Source organism: Pempheris klunzingeri, chromosome 11 (assembly GCF_042242105.1).
Source record: "Pempheris klunzingeri isolate RE-2024b chromosome 11, fPemKlu1.hap1, whole genome shotgun sequence".
In the NCBI taxonomy this organism is placed as follows: Eukaryota; Metazoa; Chordata; class Actinopteri; order Acropomatiformes; family Pempheridae; genus Pempheris; species Pempheris klunzingeri.
Genome location: NC_092022.1, coordinates 12,977,334 through 12,991,677, shown reverse-complemented (window position 1 = coordinate 12,991,677; position 14,344 = coordinate 12,977,334). Strand labels below are relative to the sequence as shown.

At 40.4% G+C, this 14,344-nt stretch overlaps 1 protein-coding gene and 1 non-coding gene across 2 annotated transcripts; one reads left to right on the top strand and one right to left on the bottom strand.

Moving 5' to 3' along the window:
* The first annotated feature begins 568 nt into the window (after positions 1 to 568).
* On the top strand, positions 569 to 641 carry trnaf-gaa (transfer RNA phenylalanine (anticodon GAA)). Its single transcript has one exon. It is a non-coding gene; the product is annotated as a tRNA-Phe (tRNA).
* Positions 642 to 913: 272 nt separating this feature from the next.
* LOC139210075 (FK506-binding protein-like) lies at positions 914 to 3,787 on the bottom strand. The gene is made up of 4 exons (XM_070840039.1): positions 3,700 to 3,787; positions 2,492 to 2,665; positions 2,074 to 2,372; positions 914 to 1,700 (listed from the first exon to the last, which is right to left on the bottom strand). The coding sequence occupies exons 2-4, from the start codon at positions 2,661 to 2,663 to the stop codon at positions 1,035 to 1,037; spliced, it is 1,137 nt and encodes a 378-aa protein (XP_070696140.1). The 5' UTR covers positions 2,664 to 2,665; positions 3,700 to 3,787; the 3' UTR covers positions 914 to 1,034.
* Positions 3,788 to 14,344: the final 10,557 nt, after the last annotated feature.

The following is a 14,344-nucleotide window of genomic DNA, read 5'->3' as shown; positions in this document are numbered from 1 at the left end:
TCAATCTACCACAGTAACATAACCTCTGAAATCAACCAAGAACATCACTGTAATCTCCATAACAAATATGGCTCTTTAAAAACAGGTCTTAATAAATAAATGATAACAACGCAAATGCACAACTAATCTAGCATAAATATACATAAAACACGAATTTAACTATTCAGGTGTCAGAAACCATGAGCTGTGAGAATGTTACATTAGTATGTTTAGGACATAAACTACAAAGTTTATGAAGCAGACATCAGTGTAATCGAGTTTCCTTCTTTGTTAGAATAATGATGTCTATGCACCGATGTTGACTTAAATTACTGTAATATAGAATATTTGAACGACCTGTCCAGACTGTAAGCCGCCTTCTCATCCAATATTAGCTGGGATCGGCTCCAGCCCTCACACGACCGTGACGGACAATCCGGTACTATAGATAATGGATGGATGGATATGGAGAAAGAATTAATGAAAGAATGAATGAATGAATGAATGAATGAATGAGCAAATCAATGATCGTCTTCATCGAGTATACAGGAAACCTTTATTATATATCGGTAACTTGCAACGTTACATCGCCGAAATAGCTCAGTTGGGAGAGCGTTAGACTGAAGATCTAAAGGTCCCTGGTTCGATCCCGGGTTTCGGCATTTTGAGCCTACGTGGCACAACGTACCGGTGCACCAGTGTACACAGACCGCTGACTGACTGAGGCAGACTGACAAAAGCCTGACACCTTGTGGTCGAGTCCAGGAAGTACAGCATCTTAGTTTTAAAGGTCTTAACTCAAATATTACAGACAGTGAATGAACACCATGTTTTGATGCAGTCCTCACTCCTGCATGAGCGTAATAATTGCTCCTGAACACGTATTTATTGATTACTTTTAAGCTTCATTCACACATCTCACACACTCAAGCGGTATAGGCTGGGAGGAAAAACATGCATGATAGATGGCTGTACATACACTTGTGTTTAATGATGAATCATGAGAAGAAACATAACTTTCTACAGATAACACCTGATAATAGATAATATTTTCTTCAGCTGAACATTTTGCTGAGTCTAAGCCCCAGCTGAGCGTTTGTCTCTTTCTCTCTATTTGCTATGTTTTTCAGTGCCTTTAAAGCTGCAGGTGAGTCTGGCTGTAGCTCCAGCAGTTTCCTAAATGCCTGCTTGGCCTCCTCCAGCTCATTCACCATCTGGCATGCTTGGCCCAGCCGGTACCAGGCCTTAGCGCCGCCTGGTTCCAGCTGCGTAGCTTTAGCTGCACTGGCCTTCGCCCGCTCTGGTTGGTCCAGTTTGAGCTGGCACAAGGACAGGTTTGAGTGGAGCTCTGCTTTGGTGGTTCTGAACTCATTAGCTGAAGGTAGCTGCAGTGTTTTATCACCACTGTTATTGTCTCTCTGCTCTTCCACTTCTTGCTTGTGTCCTTGTTTCCTCCCATCTTGGCCATGGAGAGTGATGAGAAGTTTGAGGGCCCGACTGTAGCTGTCTGCTGCCCCCCACACATCTCCACTCTTGAATCTCACTCCACCTCTCTCTTTGTGTGACTTCACCCACTCCCACTTGTCGCCAGGAGACATCTCCCATGATTCCTTGCCTGGTGTGAATGTTTGGAGTTCAACTGTGGCCCACAAAGGCAGGTTTTCCTCAGCAGGATGGCAAACAGAGTCATCTGGTCCATTTCCCAGTGGAGATATCACTATCTGCAAAAGCAAAACATAATATTTACACTGGCTGTATACTTTAATGTGGTTCAGAAAAAAGACTAAAAGAAAACATAATAGCTAATAAGCCTGTAATCCATATCCAACAATTACAGCTTTTATTAGCACTGGCTAATTAAGTTTTTCATATTGGGTTTTCGCCCTTTTTCTTAAACCCTTTTTCTGTTCTCTCACAAGCTTTATTCTCAGTCTCCAGTGCCAGTGGACAAAATAATTTTCTAACCTTAATATCAAAACAAAATAGCCTGATAAAAAACATTTAATGAATACATCTTCACATATTTAACATAAAAAAACACAATGATTAATTTGGTCCATACAATAATACTGAATTACGCCCCATTCCTCTTACCTCACACTTCTCTCCCGCCTTCATCCCCTCCACACATGCTTCTGTGATATCGCACTGACCCTCCCCCAGCCTCAGCGTTGTCCAGTCATCCAGTGGGACTTGCAGCACAGACTCCTGACACCTGGGGAAGTTTGTGGCCGCAGCCTCTGTAACCTCAGTGACTGACTGGTCAGGATGGACTGACAGCTTCTCGTGTCCCTTTTCAGATACTAAACTCTCCGTTTTATCCGTGTTAGCTTTGAGCCGCACTCGGACTCGACACAGAGAACCCATCCTTGGACAGTGACTGGATGAACATACTAGAAGACAAAAAGGCACTTTATGTGAGCTAGATTATAAACACGTTTCTATTTTAAAAATGTGGACTGAAAAATGTATCATTGATATTGTGGAAGAAAGCCGCAGAAAACCATCATACATGCATCATCTCCACAATTAGAGACAATCTGTTGACTTCTCTTGCTTGTTCGCCGTTGCTGGACTTTCCAGAGACCTCTGGGACACACAGACACCCAGGATGTGACGTCAGCGCCATCGTGATCACTGTTGCTATGCAGTGCTTCTAAAGGGAGATCCATCTCTGTGTCCATACCTGGATTCATAAAAATATCAAGACAAACATAAAAGGTGATCATATCATCTGCTCACTCACATAAGACGATAAATGCCAATTTGTGTGTAGAGGAATGTAAAAATAACCACAAACACTAGAGCTGTAACCAAGCATATTGTCCAATCCAAGGAGTGTTTGGGATTTGGGGTTGAGCTGAATTAAAATCATTTCATTTGAGATTATCGCAGGTTAAAAAAATACATGAATAAATAAAAATGATTCCCAGACTGTGAATGAAGCAGTGGCTTACAACAACAACCAACCTTACACCTGAAGGAAAAATTAGAAAAGCTTTGAAAAAGAAACTTGAAGAGTTTGATGAAATGTCCTCTCATATCTGGAAATAAACCACACATCAACAATCCTAATACTGTGCATTTACTGACTAAGAGCTTCACAGAACAGAACAGAAAACAGAGTTGTTCCACCTCTTTCCCTTTTATCAGTGTCTATACAATATGAAGTGAACCGTGTCACAATAACTATCCCATCTATCCTATCTATGAACAAATGTAAGTTTTTTACATGTGCAATAACAACAGCAATATCTAATCACAAAGAAAAGCCCGTTCGTCAGAGAGGAAGACCCTAAAGTTTACTTCGCTATCACAACCACAACACTGAAACTTAAATGAGGAGTTAGCGCTAGCTAAGACTGTTAGCACCAACAGTCTCAACCACGTAGCTAATGTAACATTACCATTTACATTAACATTAGCAAGATAATAGTTTTCATTTTATTTGACTTTTTAGACTATACTGAGAAAGTTAAGCTCGGTAAACAGTGGGTTGGTGGTCTCCTGTTGTTACATCGTGTATAAAATCATGTTAGCAGATGCATTAACGTTCCCAACGTTAGCCTGATAAAACTACTGTCAACAGTAAACAAAGCAGCTTTAGTTAGCATCAGATAGCTATGGCGGCGATCCAAAAACTAAATCTCATTATTCCACACAGTCTGTGTGGCTGCTAAGAGCTACGCCTGACTAAAAGGTATATATCTATGATCTTACCTCATGCACAAGTCTGACATGAAGCATTAGCTGTCCCGTCAATCACAGACTAACGTAATGTGTGAGTGTAAACAGACGCCAAGTACTACTCCTCTTCTTCTTCTTCTTCTTCTTTTGATGCGCCTTCTGCTTCTTCTTCGTGTGACATTATAATGGGGGCTGCGAAGCCAGATCGAAGGCACATTACCGCCGCCCTCTGTACCGGAGCGTACATTGACATTATTTCACGCGTAATATAGTTATTTTGGTCTATTTGTTTGTCAGTGTGTTAAGTAAACTAGCCTTACCACTGTTATTTCACCCTTATATGGGGACCTCATATTTCATCTCATTCATATCACGTGTCCTCTGATATGGTTACTGCTCTTATCTTACAACGTTCTACAGAAAGTTGCCATAAAACTGTAAAAGAGCCTCAAAATGAACGCAGACTGTGTCTTAGGTCTTATCTCTTATTGGTGAGGCTATGATGTTGATTTCCTCTTCAAATAATGCATTATATGTCATATTTCTATATCAAAGACACAGGATAATCTGGTATCATATAGTCTTCTGGCCAATGCTGTTATTACAGTAAATGGTATCGTATTAGCCTACTCATTCATATCCAATAATTTACTTACTTTACTACTACTAACTACACCTGTATGCACCACATGGTTCTGCACTATTAGCTGCCTAGTAATTTTGAGTTAAACTGCTCTTGTATAGTATTTTTTTAATTTTCTGCCATAACTACAGCTCAAATACCCAAATTTCCCTTCTGGAGATCCATAAAGACTAATGTTATTTTATCCTATTACATTTACATACTGTTTATATAGAGTAAATCTATTCAGATAAGAAAAATATCTCACACGTGCAAAAATATACAACGTAATTTTATATGCAATATGAATGTAATCTAAATGTCTTCAGCTGTTTGTGTGTATGTGTGTATCATGATTTTTGAGCACATTGATGCTGGGGGAATTATGGGCTGAAGCTGCAGCACAGGCTTGTCAAATGAAGTGCACCACAAAATATATCTGTTACGTTAGAACACAGGATTTAGAAAATGATTTTGTGCCTTGTCACATCTTACTAGAGAACACACAGTGTTTTCAACTCCATCTGTGTGTTGACCTTTGACTTGTACCACTCATGTTTAAGGCCTGTGTGTTAATATGTCCTGTCAGTATGAGTTAGGGCTCTATCTTCCACACACTAGAAACCATTAGGTCTATCAGAGAAATACCACAACCGACAAGCATGTGTGTGTGTGTGAGACACAGAGAGAGAAACAGAGACAAAGACAGAAAGGAAGGAGGTAATCTGAGATGCAATCTGTCCCCTTATATGGGGCCTGTTTGACCTTTGATGAGTATGAGACGAGGTAATAAACTAATGAGATTGTATCAGTGGACAAAGACGACCATGTTTGTTTTAGTATTCATGACAAAGGTCCAACTAAAATCCACAATTCTACAATACACAAAAAACATATTCACATAAGAGTTTGAGGCAATAAATATACATTTCTGTTTGTCTTACAACATTTTAAGGTGGTCCATTTTATGTCCTGATATGCTATGTTATATCATCAGGTGGCAGCATTTAGCCATGCACTAAAGTTGCTGAAGCAACTGTTGCTGAAAAGGGACGACATGCTGCATTCACTCAATATTGTTTTAAATTTTTTCCAGGTTAGTGAGGATGTCCAGCCTCTCAAATCCAACAAGAAAAAATGTGATTATAATGCCTCAGAATAGAATAATCTTAATTAAAATAAGCTGTAAAAATACCTGAGTCATATATCTGAAGGTGCTGGCTATGTACTCGTGGAAGCACCACTTACTCAGCAACTTTTACAGTGGAAAATATGTATATTTATCATGAAAAATAATCTACAGGATACATATTATTAATGTTATGTATTTGTTTAAAAAATATAATTTCCAAATATTCAAGTCAGTTCAAAAACCCAATATGGGTCAAATTATAGCTCAAAATGGGCAGATAATACTGTGATACTAAAATAAAACATAAAGTAGATTACATGACTGAATAGAAGTGCTGCACTGAAACATCTCAATCTGGTTTGGGGACACTGAGGCCTCCTCAGTCACCATTACTGTCATCCAGCTCATTTACAGTAAAGAGAGGCTCTTTGTAGAGACACCACTAAGAACAACTAGGTTAAGAAGAGTGAAACTGCACCCACGAACAACCGGAAAAAATGAAGCAATATGACACAGATCTACAGCTGCAGTCACTCACATGAATAAACAGGTGCACAAAGATGGTGAAAAACGGGACTCATAAACTAAAATTCAATGGGCACTCGATGGGAGTCAGAACCTGTGATCGTGTGATGGTAAGGCTGCTTTAAAGTTATGTAATTTAGAGCAATTTCAAGTAATTTACAGCTGAAACATAAACAGAAAAAAAGCTGCTACCTCTGCTGAATTATACTTTTCAGTACCATAGATCGTACAGACGTGCATTACAAGCATGACTTTTCAGTAGGGGTCTCTCTCTTCCCTACAATATACACACACCTAACACGACCTGTACAGGTGCAGTGCAGACTGTACGGTGTGCAGCGCAGTCAGCCTCACTGGCACTGAGTGATGTAACCCAGTTTCAGTTATATATCTTCAATATGAAGTTTTTGAAACTCTTGGAGCTTTGCAGCATTTGTATCTTAACGCTGGCAGCAGACAGTCACTCCCAAACGGACTGTGCACACATGCACTCAATTAGAGCCAAATATGGACAAAAGAAGAGAAAATATGTTTTATCTGGAGTGAATAAGTGAGAATATAAGACTAGTGCTCAACTGTGCTTTAGTGCTTTGGAGTAAATTAACTTGCAGAGGAGAAAGTGATGAGAAAACATTTTTGAAGACCTGATGTTTTAACATTTGGAAACGTGAGTCAATGATATGAAGTAAATAAACTGAAAAATACGACTTTGACTTTTTGCTTTTGTTTGTTGATGGAAATGGATCTCGGTCAACCTAATGCAAACAAATATAAAATAAATATCAAATATCAATACATATTATTTTTAGTGAAATGAAATGAAAATTTCCTGATTTCTTGTATATTTAAACAAGAGTGAGGATAAACATTTTAATGCAGGCAAATGACTACTAATGTGTTTACAATCAACACATTTCTCCCACAGGAGAGTTTAGGTTTCAGTAGAGTAGTAGAGTTTAAGTAGACAATTATAGCATTTACTCCACATCTTCTTTCTGGCCTGCATTAGAGAAATTCAAATTTTGTATTACAACTTTTTCACACACAGAAGACTGGCCAGATATTTTTTAGTTTTCTGATCATCTTTTGGTAATATAACCCACAGTTCTCAAAAAGATCCTCCTCCAGTACATTACCCTTTTTCAGTTGAGGACCTTCCCCTCCTGTTAATGGGTGCTGAATCTCTTAATGTAGTGTTAGGGAGCTAGTAAATGACAAGATTTCAGATCCTAATGGCACGCCTACTTAGTGCTTTAATACATGCAGGCGCTCTGGTATCAATATCCACAGGTGCTTAATACAGAAATAGTCAAAATCTACGGTATCAAAAATGTAAGAGTTGATTTAAATGCAGCAGGTGATGTTAAATTCAGTCTTTTCAAGTGCTCACATTTTCTAATTGTACTGCATTTCAAATGGACTTTCAATAATGTTTCTTGAGAGTACAATAAAAAACATTCACATTTAGAGTTTTCAAATACTTTTGTCTGCCATTATACATTTCTGATAACGAAGGGAAGCAAATAGTGTGTCTGTGTGCATCTCACAATCACCCTTCAAGGACATTACCCTCGCTGTCCCAATATTTCCTTCTACAACTCCCCGCCTTTCCCTCTTTCTCACACACAAACCAGAACGTTCACTTCTTTAATCCCCATCCATGTGTTACCAATATCGTTTCTTTCTCCTCTGCGTCTCCTATTGACTATCTCCTTCAACCCCCTCGCCTTCCTCTTGGCTCCCTCCGACTTCCCAGCTGGCCTCTTGTGAAACATCCCAGTGGGTAAGTTCAGAAGCATGTATCCCAGGGCTCGTGGACCGCTTGATGTTCGCCAGAAGGGCTTGCAACCTGCCAGTAGATGGGTCCAGGGAACAGCTGCAACCTCAGTAGCCAAAGCTTTACGCTGCTTGGAGGGTTGGTACGGCCTTTGCTGCCCTCTCTGAGGGGTTCAACATGCGTCATTCTGGGAAAAGGTGGAGTGAGACAGGTGAACAGAAGAGAGAATAGATAGATAGATAGATAGATAGATAGATAGATAGATAGATAGATAGATAGATAGATAGATAGATAGATAGATAGATAGATAGATAGATAGATAGATAGATAGATAGATAGATAGATAGATAGATAGATAGATAGATAGATAGATAGATAGATAGATAGATAGATAGATAGATGTGGATTTGGGTGGAGACTTTTCCCACGAGGATAAAGATGGACTGACCACCAGCAGGATCACACAGCGGAACTAACCGAGAATGTCAATCCCACCACGGACTCTATCAACACAATTTACTGGCTGTGTGAGAGAGAAGGACAAAGAAGGTGATAAACTGACAGAATTTCTTTTTAATCCATGATATGGTGGCCATCTTCTTTATAGACAGCAGCCTACTCTGAAGACTCACTTCTCCCCCCATCAAAAGCTCTAAACATTGAGCTTGTCTTACATTCTGCCTGTTTGTGTTTCTTTTTTCGTCACGAAAGTGGCGGCCAGCTCGCCTGTAATCCCTCCATCACACATTCCCTAACACTCTCAGACAGTAACACACACGTATACACACACACACACACACACACACACACACACACACACACACGCGCGCACACATACACACACACACACACACACACACACACACACACACACACACACACACACACACACATACACACACACACATACAACCTCTGCGACCCTGGTCGGCCAGAGGCTAACTCGTAAACAGATCGGGCCACACGACAGGGTGTTTATCCCTCGTAGTGAGACAGACCGGTGCACATAATGTTGTCCGAGCATGTATGTGTTAGTGTGTTGAGTACTTTAACTGTATCTAGTTTTACTCCCCCTGGGGCTGTTTGTTGTTTATAGTGAGAGACACTGACAACAGGCTCAGACTTCACTATGTAAACTCAGCATGAAGGCAGAAGCTTTATTCTAAGTGGTTCCCACACTCAGCATTAGTAGATTAGACAAACTACATAAACTAAAGGATCATCATACCTCATTAAGACTCCTCCACTGGACTTTGCTCAAAAATTAAAAGTCAAATTTGAGCTGAAGAAGTCAAAACAAACTTTCCAACAACAGCATAACAGTCTTGACAAGAAACATAAAAATGTAATCACAGATCTGACTTACTGCACCATTTCCTATTGTGTTGTGAGGGGGAATGCTGTAGTATAACAATGAGCTATGGAGTCACATCAGTCTCAGTATCAATGAATGCACATAGAGGAATTCACAAATGTATTTCAGGACTTTTACATGAATAATTCTCTCCGCATAAATATTTTTCAATGCACATGTAAATAGTTATCATTGTATATAAATAATCCACAAATAAAGAATAAGGTTCTTAAATGTATTTCTGATGGACAAACATGTCTTTGTTCTAAATCCCCAAATATAAATATTTGCCATTTTCATCAGAAACATTTTTGGATTTTGTTACAATTACATACAAACTGTTGAATCTGCATTGACAAACTTCTTCCCATGTGTGAACTTCACTGTAAGCATAGATTTGAGGGTATAATTTCAAAATAATTAATGAGTGCTCTGAAAAAAAATGATTGTAATTTACATATAAATCCATCAGTGTGCATTCATGAATACTTAGAGTGGTCTGACTACATAATGAGCTGCCAGCACACAGGAGTTTCATTTATTGAGGTTTCCAGGTCAAGTGGGCTGATCCTGAGGCTAATTAGAGCCACTGAAACAACAGGGTCAAGAGAGACAGAGCGAAGGAAGGTATCACTTGTGGCACCAACACACATGACACACTGTATCTATCACTGTCACACAAGTATTACACGAAGAAAAAAAAACCCAAAGCCTGAATTGGTGCAAGGCCTTGTAATTCAAACTGATTGCCAGCAGAGTTGCACAAGCAGTGAAGTATGACTTTTCTCTTCCATTAGCAGTGATGGAGCAGAGCCTGCCAGGTCAGGACTATTCATCAACATTATAATGTCATGATGAGATTGCTTCAAGTGCAAGTGAAAAACACAGGCTCCCACTTCAACTCCCAGAGTAACAAAACATCATAGTATTGCATCCTTATGTGGCAGATGCACATTTGCACATTTAAGTCATGCTCTAGTGACACTGTTAAGGCCACACGTAAAACTGTGAGATGCACTATTAAAACTATATGACTGACGTCCTTTTCCTAGAACAGAAATGGAACATTAATGATGTTTCAACGCCTCCTACAGCTGTCACTAACAAGCACAATACCCCTAACTACCCTCATGGCTTTCTGGATGAACACAGGTACACCCTCAGCAATAGAGCGATGCCACCAAGGTGCACCACTGAATCCCACAGGAGATCCTTCGTTCTTGTGGCCATGAGTCTGGACAACCTCTGTCTCATTGCTGGACACTGACAAGGATCATTATAATGCACAGTTCATGTACCTGAATCTCAATCCACGGTTGTTGGCTGCTAGATCTGCTGTTTTAATGATGTCTGGTACTTGCAGTGAGATGCACTTTTAATACCTTTTAACTGTTTTATTTGGCAGTTTTTCTTTTCCATTCATACTTCATATTTTCCATTTTGTATACAGTAAAATTATTATATATAGCATACATTTCATAAATGCACATTTCTGTAGTTTTTTCATTGCTATTCATATTTAACAGTAACCGGTGCCCTGTGCTTTCAGCCGTGTCATTTTTATGTATCCATGTATTTTGCACTTCCCTTAACATTGCATGTATTTCTACTCATGCACTGTGTATGTGCCACAAAGTACTGTATATATTTTACTATGTACACAGACTATAATCCTTTTGAAAATTGGTTGGAAAATTTTTTTTTTTATCTTATCTCTACAAAGTGCGAAATCATTATTGAAAAAACATTGATTTTCCATCATTTGTGCTCTAGATTCAGTGCAACAGAGGAATTTATGAATAAAAATTGTGGTCTGGGTTTATCTGTGTGCTCGTATGTCACACAAACCAAATCCGTTTTAAATTCATATCAGGGTGTCTCACACCTTACATTATACATATGAAATTATTAAATCTGCTACCTCCCATTGACACACAAACACACACACATTAAGTGTGCCACTATTCTGCCATCACTAAACACAGCATGCTAATATGTGTGTGCTCGCCAGCAATATGGGGAATCTGGCAGAAAGCGAGGGTAAATTTGTTTTATCTGGAGCATAAACAGAGTTAACTCCATTATGTTGTTCCTCTGGGGGCCAGTTATACAGTCGGACCTTCACAGCCTGAGTAGGAACCCACTGAGGGGAGGAGATGGCTATCTGGGAGCCAGAGGGCAGATTGGGGGACCGTTTTTATCGATGCACATGCTGTAATGGGGTCTTCCTGTGAGGGGGCCTGAGAAGTTTCTTTTGACAGCACTTTCATGTGTTCTTTTGCAGTGTGTTGTGTGTTGTGTGTGTTCAGTGATCAGAGAAAGTCACTGTGGACCATTAGGTCCCCGCACGCATTCATATTAACACACATCTGGATATGTTTCTCCTTGAACAGTCATACCTACATACAGTCTGGCAGTCCATGTGACCTTTTAATACCATCTAAGCACTTTTAGATAAGGCTAGTTAGACCTTTGGTGGTATATACCACCACCAGCGAGTGACCACCATATGTGGACATACTCACACACACTCACACACACCTGCTCATGTCATGTCACACTGCTTGCACGCTATTATGTCCACAATTTCCTGTAGATGACAAATTTATGTGCTCACTCCTGTCAGAAAATGGCAGAAGATGATTTGAGAAAGTGTTCTCTTTACAGCTGACATTAGATCAGCTGTAAAGAGAATACTTATTCATACTTGTGAAAACAGTAGTAGCAGTATCTACCTCCGATAATGCAGGGGGTTTGATGTAAAGGTTTGCTAGACATATCCATAAAGATTTTACAGCTGTGTTCAGGAGACACCATGTCTGTTAGGCCTGGAGGCTTAACTTAGTGACGTATCAGCTGCTCTGAGTTAATTCTGCACAGGTGAGGTGCCCCCAATTGCATCTCTTCTTAAAAAGCCAGTGAACTCATCGTGGGTTGACAGAGATGGACTAAATTGGCCAGTGAAAAGACGCAAATGTCAGGATTCAGAAATCACCTGGCGGGCTATGATTTAGTCAGGAGTAAGGTTTGGATTTGAGGTCCTCGGAGGGGGTGAGGGGCTCTAATTCAGACCAGCTTCCAGTCAAAGTAACAGTTAGTACTGCTGCGGTCTGTTAGCTGTCATGTGTGTCTGTCAGTTACATTTGGTGGTTTCACGCAGTGTTGTCAACAAGGTGTCTGTGTTGGGACAAGTCGCATCAATCAGACAAGAGCTAGATTTGGGTGGTGGGAGGTTGACCACTAGCCAACGGCTCAAGCCAAGAGCATACCAGCATTGGAACAATAGGGAGGATACTGGCTTTTATTATATAATGTGGATTTTGGCTACTAATGTTGTCCAGAGTCTTATGTGCACAGATGAGGCTGATCCTTGTCTTCTGCTGCCAAAGATCCTCTTCATGAAGTGCAGCTCCTGCATGGACTCTATTTCTCCACGTTCCGTTTCGGGCTATGTCCTCCCAGTTAGTGGTGTCAGTGTGGAACATGTGGCCTGCCTGAAGTTGGGAGTAGATGATCTGTTTATGGAGTCCAGGATTCTTACAACATGGCCAGTCTATGTGAGTTGGTGCTTAATGATGGTGGTGGCAATCAATGCAGCCAGTGTTTGTTTTCGCTAGCATACAGATGTTTGTAGTGTTTGTCTTCCCAACTGATGCTCAGGATTTATGTCTCCTATCGGCAGTCCAGGTCTGTTCATACAGTAGAGCTGAAGGAGCAACTGCCTTGTAAACAAGCAGCTTGGTTCTCTCTTTGCCTGTCTGTTATTTTTGCAAAGGCCCCAATGGCACAGCTGATACAATGGTGATACAATAATGACATAATGAATTTCTCTGTCGATGTCATGTCTGGAGGAAAGGACGTTGCCAAGGAAGGGATCCATGTTTTTGAGACTAGTGTTGCCAATAGGCTTTTTTTCCACAGAGGACAGTTCGACTTGTCACAGTCGGAAAAAGCGCAGGTGTAAATAATCAAATCAGTGAAAGCTGGATTCCATTTAGCTGCTTTAGTTTCTAGGTACTGGAATTGTGCGTGGTGGCTCATTGTCACAGCTTACTGGGCCAGAGCTACCATCATTAATTTTAGTTGTAATACCTATGCTTTTCCTGCTATGAGAAGAAAAAAGGCCTATGTGTGTTACTAGTGGAAGTTCTGTGCCGTACTGGTGGCTAATGGAGAGCTTGCATCTTCCTGATGTTCAGAGCCAGTCCCAAGAATCTGCATTGTTGAGCAAATAGATCAAGGATGCAATAGCTCTTCTTCTAAATGGGCGATATAGATTGTCTTACCCCAAGCAACTTTAACAATTTCTTTAGCATGACTTTCTATTAGGAATTTTTGTAACTTATGGCATTGTATCAAAATAAAATTCAGATGGATATTATCCTATTGAATCAGAAGTCTGATCATTGCTATGCCCTGGAGAAGGATATAGAACAGCATAAGAAGAGGGCTAAGGCAGAAAAGGGCAGCCCACCCATTGCAGTCCAACATGCGGAGGGCAGATGTACAGGCGTGTGCATGGAGTGCAAAAGGTTGATCTAAATAAGACCCAGCTGATGTTGCTGTTTTCTCCTCAAAACCAGCCCTTTCGCCCTCTGGTCCTCCATCTCTCACTCATCTTTGTAGGCCTCTTTTACTAATCCTCTTGCACCGTTTGACCTATGACTTGGTGCCCATACTTTTTCATATCTCTCCCCCCTCTTTTGTTCTGCTTGGAGCGGGTGTATGTGTGGTAGATCTCAAGGGAGCAGGTAAAGTATAAATCTATAGTAGTTCTGACATCTCACAGTCTCTGGTTCCCATTTGGTGTGATGCCCTGCAATCAGTCACTCCTCTACTCTCCTCCTTCCCTTTCTTTCCTCTTCATTGTTTTCATTCTAGAGACGTTTACAAAACCTTGTGAAGTTCCTCATGTTGGAAACCGAATAAATATCATGTACTTCACAATCACCCACATCCAAATCAGTGATATCTACTCTGATTATCTCTCCCTTGTATTTTATTTTGCCTTGTAAGCAGCTGTATTAAATAGATGTACAGTTTTAATGATAACATGAGCAGACTCAGTGATTATTGTTGCTGACAGCTCACCGCAGGAGCACTGGGGGGGACAAGTTCCCGCTCTGTTCTCTCATCTCCTGTCATATCAGCTTGATCAGTGAAACCGCTTAATGTGGACATGTGTTTCCCCTGCTAACAGTCTGCTTCAGGGCGCAAATGCTCACATACACACTAAACGAGCAAGAGAGCGTCTGTTTTGAATCCCAC